General features: G+C 40.6%; 1 protein-coding gene across 4 annotated transcripts in view; it reads left to right on the forward strand.

Annotated features, from left to right (window-relative positions):
* Ipcef1 (interaction protein for cytohesin exchange factors 1) overlaps nt 1-13,486 on the forward strand; it is an 84,833-nt gene that overhangs the window by 43,835 nt on the left and 27,512 nt on the right. For all 4 annotated transcript variants that reach the window (XM_052750923.1, XM_052750922.1, XM_052750925.1 and 1 more), the window contains 2 exons: nt 3,108-3,166; nt 4,490-4,590. In XM_052750923.1, coding sequence (XP_052606883.1) covers nt 3,108-3,166; nt 4,490-4,590 — 160 coding nt within the window. The remainder of the gene's footprint in view (nt 1-3,107; nt 3,167-4,489; nt 4,591-13,486) is intronic.

A 13,486-nucleotide genomic window follows, 5' to 3' on the forward strand; every position in this document is an offset into this window, starting at 1 on the left:
GTGTGTATAAGTGTGGAGACCAGAGATCAACCATGGGTAACTTCCTCTATTGGCTCTACCTTAGTTTTTGAGACAATATTCCTCATTGAACATGGAGCTCATTGTGGTGATAAATTGTGTACCCCACTATATTGTGTACCCTAATAAACTTATCTGGGGATCGGAGGACAGAGCTAGCCACTAGATTAGACATAGAGGACAGACAGTGGTGGCACACACCCTTAATCCTATCACTCGGGTTCAAGGCCACACTGGGAACAGAGCTAGGCATGATGGCACACCCAGCACTTGAGATCTAATGTCTTTGCTTGGGAAGCACACACGCCTTTAATCTCAGGAAGTGACATGGCTGTTAGGAGAACGGTGTATAAGGCGTAAGGAGACAGGAACTAAGTAAGCAGCAGTTCAACTGAGATCCTCAGGGGTGAGGACTCAGACAGAGGCTTTCCGTCTGAAGATCCTCATGGAAACAGGATCAGCTGAGGTGTTGGCGAGGTGAGGTTGTCTGTGGCATTTTCTCTTTCTCTGATCTTTCAGCTTTCACCCCAATATCTGGCTCTGAGTTCTTTATTGATAAGGCTGCTCAACAATTCATGATACAGCTCATCACTTTGGCTGAACTAGATAGCCAGCAAGACTCATGGATCTGCCTGTCTCTGCCCACTACTCAATGCTGGGGTTACAGACAGGTGTCACTCTTTATGTGGATACCGGGAACCCAAAATCAGGTTCTCATGATTGTGTAGAAAGCTCTTTACCCACTGAATCATCTCCCCAGTTTCCTACTACATACTTTTAAATGTTACTTGGGTAATATATTAAACATCATGTAAAGATTAAATGACACAAAAATAGAAAACCCATGAGATTTCTTGACTCTCCCCATCTTCCATTCAACTTCTTCCTGGGGGTACGTGCACATTTGACAGTATGATGTTTCTCCTTCCTCACACTGTGTGCACTAGTTCATGCACAGGTGTGAGTGTGTCAGTTTTACAGTACTTTAGAGTAGATAAACTTACGGTCCTGTACTTCTTTTCTACGAACAGTATGTCATAGGATTTTTTTTCTGAGTTATTACAAATCCACTTGTGAATTTTTATTAGTTTCATTACAACATTGTATTAATATCATCCAGATCATTATTTATGTGATTTCTTGTTAACGGACAATTATCAACTCAGGGTCTTTTTTTTCTACTATTACAAGGCTTGTTGACAATATTTTTCTACATAAAGATTTGTTTTTCCCCCCCAAAATATATATTAACAATTATAGTTATTGGGCAAAGAAGATAGATATTTAAATTTTGAACAGTCTCATCAAATTGCCTGTTCAAAACTGACTATATCAATTTTCATGTTTAGCTCAACACTTTATTCAAATATTATTTTTCCATTCTTTCTTTAGATATCAGTAGTATTTCCAATGCCCACTAGTCCATAAGTGAAAAATAGTCCCCTGTGTCTAGATTATATAGTTTCCAAATGGCCAGTGTGCATGTTCCAAAGGAGAGAATTTCCCCCACATGTGCATTGGCTCTTGTGTGTTCTGACCCCATTCTTTTGTCTGATTTGTCATGGTTCAGGGATGAGATGAACACTCCTGCCTTCCTATAGCATCACCTGTGCTATAGCATTGGTCCAGTCTTAAGCAGCCATTAGGGATCTTGAGTCTGTTGTGGGACTAAAGGCAACATCTTTAAGGAGACTAGGCTTATTCTCCTTCCTGTAGAGATTCCCATTTTGTCTAATATACAAATTTGTTATATATATGTAATATATATATATTTATATATATTTAAAAATAATAAGTACAACAAGATCAAGTCCAGTTGAAGACTGGGTGAGGATTTCTGAGGAGCTGTTGACTGTAGATCTGGGAATGTATGGTGTTTGTGCCATGGTGCCAGTGCAGCATACTGAGTAGTTCATGATGCAGGAAAGGACTAGAAGAAAGGTATAAATGAATCAACATAGGTAGCATCATTACTGTTACTTTGTTTATATTAACTTGACTCATTATTGAATGTGCTGGTTTCTAAAACAACAAAAAAAAGAATATGAAATACAGTTTATTTGAAAAAACAAACAGAAAACCAGAAACACCTAGAGAATGAGTCCCCTAGGTAGCCGCTGTACCCAAAGGACATTTCCCATCAAGTATTAGATTATGTAAATAGGAATATATGAAATAGGTATATTTTTTATTTTAAAAGTATTTTCATTTTTATGATATGTTCCTAACTGAAATCTTGAGGAAGTATGACAGTGGCCTCGAATTAAAAGCAGTTTGAGTTCATTAAGGTTTGCCTAGACTTACTGTGCAACTGATATTTAATCAATAGAAGATAAATCAATAGAAGAAACTTGTCAATTTTTAACTTCCATGAAGACTTTAGAAATTAAAAATTTCCACTCTTTAAGAATACCATTTTATGTTCTAGTCAGATCTCCTGAGTGATGCAAAATTTGTCTAACTTAAAAGTGAATGATATGGATATATTTTTCTGAAATCAATTGACGTTATTAAATGATAGAAAACTGGAATGGCTCGGTGGGTAAAGAGCTTCCCAGGCAAGTCTGACGACCTGAGTTCAACACCTGGAACCCACTTACAGGCACAAAGAGAGAATGGACTCCCCAAAGTTGTCTCCTGGCCTCCAAATATATAACACACGTGTATAATGACAATAAATTTTAAAAATTGATAGAGATATGGCTTTGATGGTCAAGTGACTGAATTTGATGACCAGTGGTTTGATGGTGACTGAAGGTTTAAAATATATAATTACTAAAGAAGACATATTTGTTTGTATAGCTAGAATAACTCATTTAGCTTCCAACCTTAACCACTGGATAAAGTCTCACCCCACTCCTCTTACAATGTAGATCCCTGAAAAGCCAAGTGTTGTGAAACCAAAAATCTTAGGTCTCCATGTTTCACACTTATGATGCTTTAGGAAATACTCAGACTAAGTGTGGAGTTAGGACTGAATTTCTTTGTATAGTCTGATACAGGAAACAGGTTCAGGGCCTATGGAGAAAAGAGAGTGGATCAGGGGCCCGGCTGCTTGGTCAAACATTTCCTTTCCATTTGAATTGTAGGTGGTTAAACAAACTTGGGTTTGCAGTCATCCATCAGGAATCCACTACAAAGGATGAAGGTATGTTCTGTTTTGCATTTCTGAAATTTTAGCAAGAAAATTAGGATAGGCTGAATCAGGATGAAGAGAGAGACAACTCAGATTCTATGTATAGGCTGGTCCTGGGGAAACATGGTTTGACATTTGCAATGATCTAAGAGGTACAGACAGCCATGTTCACACAGACTCACCATGGAGCCATGCCTCCCCTGCCAACTAGAAGTGATTTCACACTTCACCCACATTTGAGCAGCTGCAGGCTTCTCTGATACTCAGACAATTGCCAATGCAAATGTTTTACTGCCCTCCTTACAGAGTTCTTACTCACGGACCTGAATGTGTCATGATCTAGGCAGATAACTTGCATCCCACCATTTCCTCTGACAGTTTAACCTTTCTGCCAGGTGCGGGTTGACATTAATTACCTTGAAACTGTTCTTGGAACCTGATGATCAGGCTGGAGACACACCATGTTCAGGCCTCCCAAGCCACAGGCATCTACATCTTCATAATATTATTAGTGTGGGGAACAGAGAGGCTGCAGATGTCAGGGTCGCTGACACATACTGGTGCTGAAATGCTTAGATTACAGGACACTTGGGGACTGTAAGGAAAAAGTTATATGTTTGATTATAAAATCTTAAGTTTAAAAATGAAAAAGTGGCGAATGTGAACCAATAAGGGAATTCATTATAATGCTGTGAAGTTAGCATCTAGCTCCCATGTTGATCTTCGTTTCTGTTAGGTAAGCATTCATTCGTTATCAACTGGGGAAGAGATACCTGTGTAGAAGGACTTATTCTGGTGTTTAAGACCTATTGTGATATTGCCTCTAGACCTCTGGAGCCTCATCTTGCAGGGTCTCCCTTGGAGATCTCCATTTTTGTAGCTCAGCACACTTGCTCAGCATGGTTCTCCTCTTGCTGTGTTTTTAGGTACCAGCCAAGGCTGAATTATCAGTCAGACTCAACTCCCATGGTTCATTCTGATTCCCATCTTCACCCCTGATGGTGTTATAATGACTTACACACTTTAAAGGAATTCTTTTCTTTTATTTTTTTCTGAGCCACAATAGCCCCCATCTTGCATACTGGATGCTCTCTGGCAGCAGAAACCACCATGGGGGGGGGGGGCTCTTCTTTCTCCCATTCTTGAGTTTCTTTCCCTCAGGTAGTGCCATAGATGTCTTGCTTTCTATATTCTTTTTTTTTTCTTTGTGGATGCTTCCTTTTTTAATTAGATTGAAATTGCAATAGGCAGATGGAGAAAAACCTTTGCTCATACATTATGGAATAAATAATGAGAGCCTTGAAACCTGAAGCATTTTTTTCCTTCCGGTTATAGAATGTTACAGTGAGAGTGAGCAGGAAGATCCCGAAATAGCTGTGGAGACGCCACCCCCTCCGTATGCTTCTGCCACTTCCTCTCCTGTGGGACGTGTAGATGTGAGTAGTCTGTTGGTCACACTAATCTTGTGTGTGGATGTCACTCTTTCCAATTATACATAGACCACCTTGGCCAGTACATTTTTAGAACTGACCAAGTTAAGGTGCCTTCCAAAGAGCAAGTGAAATTCTCAGGGTGCTGACTCAGGGTGCTGACTTAGAGCCTTTGCCATAGCAACCCACAGGGATGACAGTCTCGATGTATTTCTTCATAACCCACAGATGGACTGGATCACAGTCAGAGGATGCATGGAGATGCAAAGATCTTTTGAGTGGCAGGCCAATGCCTGCAGAGGCTCATTTTGCAGTGCATATCATGCCCTACTTGTTTTCTGAAGGAATGTCAAGTACCTTGCCTAGGTGCCTGTGATACACAAATGCAACATGAATTTAAAAGTGATATTAAAAGTAGAGCATGGAAACAGAAACAGTTAGAGATAGCAGCTGGGGGTCATCTCATTAAGACTGTATATGGGCCAGTGTGGTGTGTTCCCAAAGAAGGGTCCAAGTTGCATCCCAAGCTTTGGAAGTTCAGGTCTTCATGGATGCCAAGACTTTGGAGAAGTGCTTTATGTTTGGATGTATGCTCCCTAGCAAGAGTCACACTGGTGTCATTGAGGATATGATTTTTTTTTAAAAAAATTCATAGATGATGATGATGATGATGATGATGATGATGATTGTTTTGGGTATGTGGTTGAAACTCAAGACCTCCTGCAGCTAACACATGCTTTATATCTGACCCATACCACTAGCCAGATATACAACTTTTATGTTTATCATGTCCCAGGGCTTTAAATACATATTCATTTAATCTTCAAACAATCTTGAGAAACAGTAGTATTCTATTTGAGCTTTACTGATCATGTAAGGCCAAGCTCCTTTCTATGGTTAGAGCCATTTGTGTTTTCCCTTTGTGTCTGTCTGTTAGATGTCCTCTGCCTCCTCTTCCTAGTCCTCTCTCTCACTCTTGTTGATTGATGGGATTTCCCAATTTGTTCTTCTCTATATTGAAATAACATATTGTTTGTCATGCATGCTTGTCAGCTATCAGTCAGCCAGGCTCACTTATTATTTTTTTTAAATGCTTTCATGGCTTCTTTTTATAAATGGATGTTTGTGAGTTTAATGGCTCAGATTTATCTATCACTTTTATTGAACTTAGTGTCTTTTTTTTGCCTCCTGGTTTTGAAAATTCCTTCCTTTCCCAAGGCTGTGAGGAAGTTGATCTTACTGTCTTCATTTCATGACAGAGAAAACCTGTTTGGAACTGTACCATGATAGTTACCCATCCACAGACCTGAAGTCCAGCATTCCATGTTTGAGCATAAAGAAATGAAGGGACTCTTCTGAGACCTAAAAGTTAGACTAACAAACTTGGAAGATTCTCTACATTTTTCTGAGTCCTTAATCAAATGCTGGTTGTTTGTTTGTCTTTTTAAGGCAAGGTCTCAAGTGGTCCAAGCTGGCCTTTAGCTTCTTGCCATATAGCCAAGGGTGATTCTGCACTTCTTGTCTTCATCCACCCCAAATTGCAATTACTATAGGTGTACACCACCACACTTGATTTTTATGTAGTGCTGGGGATTGAGCCCAGGACAAGCACGCTACCAACTGAGACCCTACCAAGCCCTTAAATGTTGTTTCTTAAAAAGTTGTAAATGGTGGTTATGCACGCCTTTAATTCCAGCACTTGGGAGGCAGAGGCGGGAGGATCTCTGAGTTCAAGGCCAGGCTGGCCTACAAAGCTAGTTCTAGGACAACCAGGGCTACATAGAGAAACCCTGTCTTGAAAAAACAAAAACAAACTAACAAACGGACAAACAAAACAGTTGTAAGTCAGTCACTATTAACAAATTTTCTAAAGTAATACAAGATAAGATTGTCAGGTAAATGTTGTCTTGGCCATGTTTTGGCAATTTAATAAAGCTACTGTTATCTGTGAAGAGAATCCTCAATTTAGGAAAATATATACATCAGTTTGCCTGGAGGCAATTCTGTGGGGGCATTTTGTTGATCAGTGATTATGTGAGAGGGCCCAGCCCACTGTGGGTGGCACTGTCCCTAGGCAGGTAGTCTAGGTGGTATAAGAAAGCAGGCTGAGCAAGCCATGGAGAGCAAGCCAGTGATGTTCCTTTGTGGCCTCTGCTTCAGTTTGTGCTTCTAGGTTCCTGCCTTGAGTTTCTCCCTTGGCTTGCCCCTCATGATGGATTGTGACCTGGAAACCAAGCAAATCACCCCTGAGTTGGTTTTGGTCATGGTGTTTATTACAGTAACAAAAAGCTCATGAGGACAAATATTGAATAGTTAGATTTTTTTTCTTTCTCCTGGTAATAGAGTATGTCCCTTATGCTCACATATTTCCCAGGCAGATTTTGTTTTTGTTTTCTCTTGTTTCTGGAAAAAAAAAAAGACATGTAAGACACTTGGTTAAAATAACATGAGGCTTACTATTTAAGTAGATGAAGCGAAAGAAAAAAAATCTGGGTGACTTTTATCCAGGGCATGAGTCAAGTTATTGTTTCTCTCAGAAGTTATTGTTTCACTCAATATGATATAGACTAGCCATGAATCAGATACACAAGCCTAGGCTGAAAATAAATTTTTTCCAAGTTTTTTTTTTTTTGACAGTTGGGAAATGACTTCAAAGCTGAACTCAACAGAATAAAATAATATTGTTCTGGAAGGTTGTCTCAGAAGCTTTCAAGTTTTGGAATAACTAATTCAATGTCTAGCCTTTCTTATTGCTAGAGAGTAGAGGTAATCTTAATTTTCAGTGCCCGAGAGTTTGGACTTCTGGTTCTAGTGGGCTGAATCACAATGGACTGAATTCCACAAGGGAATGCAGTGCACTGTAGGATCTTGAACGAGTGAAGACAGGTTTCTGAGTCTGTTCTTTCAAACTGAAAAGGCCTCATGTGAGTGACAGGGGGTGGGGGGACGACGTCCACTTTTCCCTTTGTGTGTCTATGTGTGGGGCACTCCAAATGTCATTCTTTAGGAGCCAAGCTCAGAATTACTCATGGGAACCTAGGACTCCCTGATACCCTAGGGTGGCTAGCCAGGAAGCTCCAGAGGGTCTCTCAGTGCCGGTGTTATATGCACTTGCCTGCCACTGTACTCAGCATTTTGTGTGGGTGCTAGATCTCTGAATTCAGATCTTCGAGCTTGAATGACAAGCATTTTGTTCATTGAACCATCTCAGCAGCCCCAACATGACCTAATTCTTAAAGAAATGGTAGTTTCCCCCCCCCAGGCTTATTAAAAAGGTTTAAAAATAGATGGGGGTTCTGTACATTTCATTTTGAAAGATAATTTGTAGATCTCATTGTTCAGATTTCTTCAGTTTCTCAAAGAGAATAAAAGGAACCAACTTCTCAAGTCTCCCAATGTCCCAAGTTACTGTTTTAAGAACTATTAATAGCACTAAAACTTTCACTACATATTTTCCTCTTCCAAGTTTGATTTTAAAGGCACTGTTTGATAACCTTGTCTGTTGTGCGGATTTACTTAAATTGTGAACTCTCTTCTCAGACCTTGGGTGCCGTGGATGAATGGTTCATGCTCTTTGTTGGGGGAAGCTTCCTGTTCAAAGAGATAGCTGCAGATGACCATCCTAGGGGGAAGGTCTACTGTAGGAGAAGTAGAGAAAGATGGATAAGAGGACCAGGGGAGATGGAGCTAGAGAGTGGGCTATGGCAACTGATGGGCATGGATGGTCAGAATGACCCCACACAGCTTACATCTGGGCACAGGTCTGCAGAGGTACATTGAGTCAACTGGGTGACCCATTGAGAAGGAGTTTCTCACCAGAGAAAATAAAGCCAAGATCTCATTGGTGAGAAGTGATACCGCGATGTCACTGGAGTGTGAGCACATGAATCTGAATGAGGCTGATAGGATGTAAAGTCAGGGTAATTGTAGCCATCCTATACAGGGCTTGTGGGCCAGCTAAGGCTTTTGATGCTCTATTGTGAGTGATTTGGGAAGCACTTGGAAGATATGAGCAAAAGGGTTGTGAAGTCAGTTTTGAACTTAAATGGAGACCCAGGCTGGTATATGGAAGAAACCTAGTGCATCAGGGAGAAGCATATTTTCATAAAAGGCAGAAAGTGTGCATTATTCTATGGTGTGGGGCGGTGATGGGCTTCTGGTACAGCTCTCTGGCCTTTGAGGAAGTGAGGTGACTGGGACTTGAGCGTGCTTGGAATGTAGACCACTGAGAGCTGGATCAGATATGGAAAAGGGGGATAAATATTTATAATCCTAGCTTCAGGCAGCTCAGCTAATAATTCAGATTATTTTAACAGAATGGTTCAGTCCTTACACTTCGATGCTTTTCAGAAGAACAATTCCTTTTTGTCCTCGAGAACGTTGCAGCAAGCCATCTAAAGCAAATTGAAGCAGCAGGAAGTAAAAATAAACTCTGAAAAGAGGCTCACTGGCTGGGGATAGAGGAAGAAGTCGAAAACTGAACAAACAAGGGTAGGATAATTTTAGAAATACAGATTTCATTTTAACAGGCTGTGTCTTGAATAGCTGTCTACCAAATGTCAATCGGTCATTCAATATCCACTATACAAAATGGTACAGATGCTTGCAAGTGGGTAATTATAGGAAGACTTAGCATACAATGTCAAACCTAGGAGATATATATATATATATATATATATATATAATATATATATAATATATATATATATTATATATATATATCTACACACACACATGTGTATGTGCAAGAAGTAGGGATAAGGAAACCACCTTTCTACTCAGAATATAAGAAATTATAAGCTTTATGTTTGGAAATTGAACTGATTTTCAAACTCTGCTGTAACTTGGTGTTATGTATTTTTGTCTCTTGCTTTAACAGTTCCTCTCCACAGCCGGCTAGTATGGCGGCTGTCCCACCACCCCTTCCTGCCTTCTGCTTCCACTGGCCAACTCCAACCCACTCATTAGCTCTTGCCTGAGTCATTGGAACAACAGGCTCTTTCTTTCCTGTCTTCTAGTCTATCTTTCCTTTAAAAGGACCCCCAAAAGGTGCTTTTAATAACACGGATTTGCCTAGAACTCATCATGCATACCAGGTTGGCCTTGAAGTCACAGAGCTCTGCTCACTTCTGCCTCCCAAGTGCTGAGATTAAAGACAGGCAGCACCACCCCTGGTCCTACTCTTAGGTCCTTGAGATTTTACATTTGTTGACACATTCTTGTCACTAGCCCCTTTTTTGCCATCAGCCCTGAAAAATGCCTGCTTTGCCCAGAGTCTTCCAAACTCCCCTTCTGCACCTGTGGGGAGCAAGTTCCTTAGCTTGTAGGAAGTGCTGTTTGGATGCCACCCCAGTTCCACATCCATGGTATCTTGTAGTCTGCTTCCTTGGCTCTTTCAGGCTTTTTCTCCTTCTATTAATCCCTTTAGTTGGCATTCACAGTCATGGGTTTCATTGTGCTATTTTCATACATGTATGTTATTCTACTTTGTTTTTATTGTGAATTCTCTCTGCATTTCTGGAACCCTTTATTTAAAATGCCTTTTCATGCTGTTACTGTAATTGACCTCCTACTTGGGGCTTTATGTGTCTGTGCTATTTATATAATTACCACATTCGTTTAAAAATGTTTAATTTTTTTAAGTGTGTGTATGTGTGCCCGAGTGAATATATGCACAACACATGCATGAAGTAGCCTTTGGAGGTCATGTGGGTGCTGAGACTCAAACCTGGAACCTCTGTAAGAGTAATATACACTCTTCCCCTCTGAGCCATCCCTCTAGACCCCTAATTACCAAATTATTAAAGCTGGGCCACATTTAATATATGTTTATTAGTGATGTTTATAAGTGTCTAGCCAATGGTTGAACTTGAATGCATGGATAGTAAAGTGGGTGGATAGTATGTCTTCTTCATCCATACACAACAAGAATATTTCCTCAGGCACTCCTTTAGAAAAAAATTATGGGCCAGGCATGGTGGCACACACCTTTAATCCCAGCACTTGATGAGGCAGAGGCAGGTGGATCTCTATGAGTTCAAGGCCAGTCTGGTCTACAGAGTGAGTTTCAGGACAGCCAGAGCTGTATAATAGAGAGACCCTATCTCAAAGAAAAAACAATTAAAAAGGTATTTATTGGTATTTTTAATTATGTGTAGGTGGGTATGTACACATAAGTGCATTGCTCTTGGAGGCCTGAAGAAGGTATCCGATCTCCTGAAACTGGAGTTACAAGAAGTTGTGAGCCACTTGATATGAGCACTGGGAGCCAAAGTCCATTCCTCCACAAGAGCAGTGCCCTCTCTTAGCTGCTGAGCTGTTTCTTCAGCATGTAGAATGGTGCTCCCTCGTGCAGAGATTCTACACATCCCTTAAGAGGGATCACTTCATCTGACTCTCAGAAAACTCCTGTTTGAGTTTTACAAATGAGGAAACCAAGTTCCAAAGAAGTAAACCTGACTATATTGCAGGCAGAAATCTTAAGATGTTTATATTTTACCAAGACTACTGTTTTAGTCTGAGCATGGTGTCCCATACCTGTAATCCCAGCTCTCAGGCACAGAGGCCAGAGGACTCCAAGTCTGAGGCCAACCTGGGCTACACAGTGACAGCATATCTCGGGAAAGAAAACAGATCATCAAAAACATATTCCATCACACTGAATTATTTGCTCCTATTGATGTACCTGCCAATCAAACAGCTGATAACATGATTTTGTGCACCTGCCACCTGCTAGGTCCTGTTGAGGACACTCTTGCTCCCCATAGCATCATTATTATGAAGTGACTTAGCAGGGACAGCAAATCAAAAATTCAAACAATTGTCTTGAGTACTGATAAGTATTGTGAAGAAGATAAAACTGTGAAGTGCCCAGGAGAGTGGACAGAGATGAGATGGGGCATGTTGAACTTGTGTTTTGGACACATTTTTTTTTTTTTTTAAGGACTATAGAGCTAAGTAACTTTTTTTTTTGTTTTTTGGTTTTTTCCGAGACAGGGTTTCTCTGTGTAGTTTTGGTGCCTGTCCTAGATCTCACTCTGTAGACCAGGCTGGCCTCGTGCTCACAGAGATCCGCCTGCCTCTGCCTCCCGAGTGCTGGGATGAAAGGTGTGAGCCACCACCGCCCGGCCTAAGTAGCATTTTAATTCAAGTTTTCTAGTAATAAAAATGTCCTCCAGAGAAAATGAGAAAATCTATTTTAGTTCTTGAGTCGGTCAACTAAAACTCTAATCGTGTGGCCAGTGAGATATATCAGTAGGTAAAGGTGCTTGTCACCAAGCTTGTTAACCTGAGCTTGGTCCCAGAGACTCACATGGTAGAAAGATGGAACCATTTCCCCCTGATAGCTGTTCTGTGACCTTTATTTGTGTGTGTGTGTGTGTGTGTGTGTACTTACTCCACAGAGGCATAGATAGATAAGTGTAATAAGTGAAAGCTGCAATCATTAATATGATTATTATGAATTATTATTGAAAAACATTTCAAGCTCAAACATCAAGAAATGAATTAAATCACATTGTCAACAGTTCCCTCAATAAAGTAAGCCATGTCACTGAGGTTGTACATGCTCTGTGTGTCCGACTTCAGTAATTCTTCTCTATCCTGAAGTTAGCTGACTTGAGGTTGTACATGCTCTGTGTGTCCGACTTCAGTAATTCTTCTCTATCCTGAAGTTAGCTGACTTGAGGTTGTACATGCTCTGTGTGTCCGACTTCAGTAGTTCTTCTCTATCCTGAAGTTAGCTGACTTGAGGTTGTACATGCTCTCTGTGTCCGACTTCAGTAATTCTTCTCTATCCTGAAGTTAGCCGTTCTATTCAGCAAGTTGATGGCAATCTGAGGAGCTCCTCAATAAGAGACTAAACTACTGTGGTGAGATTTTCTTCACAGAGCTGGTTCTCTGATCCATTATTTCCTGGCAGTAATTTATCATCAGCTATGTGTTGGGCACAAATGCAAGCGGAAAAAATGGAAGTGTAAAAATGACTAAAAACAGCCTGTTCTCAAGTAGCTCACCAAAATAGACTTAGCCGTCAATCAGCAATAGCAATATAAGTTGTCAAATAAGATGACATTGATCTGGTGTGTTAGAAGAAGGCACCAGGTATTGTAACCTCACGGCCTGATGCAGCTGGGGAGACTGCTTACAGAACCAGGTATGTGAACTGACCTTGAAGGAGAGACACTTTAGTCAAACAGAGAAGGGGAGAAGAGAAGGGGACCTACGTCTCGCTGCCTTTATTTCCTTTGCTATTTTGTGAGCATATGATAAAGATAGTTCCCAGAAGGCTAGAATTCTATGCCTGGTATTGGCTACTGGTAGCTACAGAGTCTTAGAAATAATAACTCATGTTGTGGCACAGCATTATTTACAAAAAAATAGTCCCAGATGGAATCTTCTGAAATGAACTCCATGTCCAATTTGTTCCCTATCACTCACTTGCTAGTTCGTTGACCTCCAACATCTAACACACATACTTTGTTCCTTTTCATTTTGCTTTCCACCTTCCCTAATTCTTTCCATTTTTCTTTTCTGTTTCTTTATTCACTCCTATTTTCTTTTTATTTTAAAATAAAATCTAGGGCAGAGGAGATGGCTCCGTTGGTTGGCAAGGTGCTTGGTTTGTAAGCAGGACGGCCTGAGTCTGATCCTCAGACTCCATTTAAACATTCTGGTGTGGCGATGTGCTTATAATCCCAGCACTGGGAAGGCAGAGATGGGATTAACCCAGGGACTCATTGGTTAGTTCCAGGACAATGGCGGACCTTGTCTCAAAGAACAGGCGGTCTGTGTTTGTGAGAAAGATACTTGAGGTCATCAGGCAGCGCCCATCGACATGCACGCACACATGCATAGGCACCAAAAAGAAAAAGGGAAGCAAGAAAACAATTCTACAAATGTT

The sequence above is a fragment of the Peromyscus californicus genome, unplaced genomic scaffold (assembly GCF_007827085.1).
Source record: "Peromyscus californicus insignis strain IS unplaced genomic scaffold, ASM782708v3 Scaffold_22__1_contigs__length_63687245, whole genome shotgun sequence".
Taxonomy (NCBI): Eukaryota; Metazoa; Chordata; class Mammalia; order Rodentia; family Cricetidae; genus Peromyscus; species Peromyscus californicus.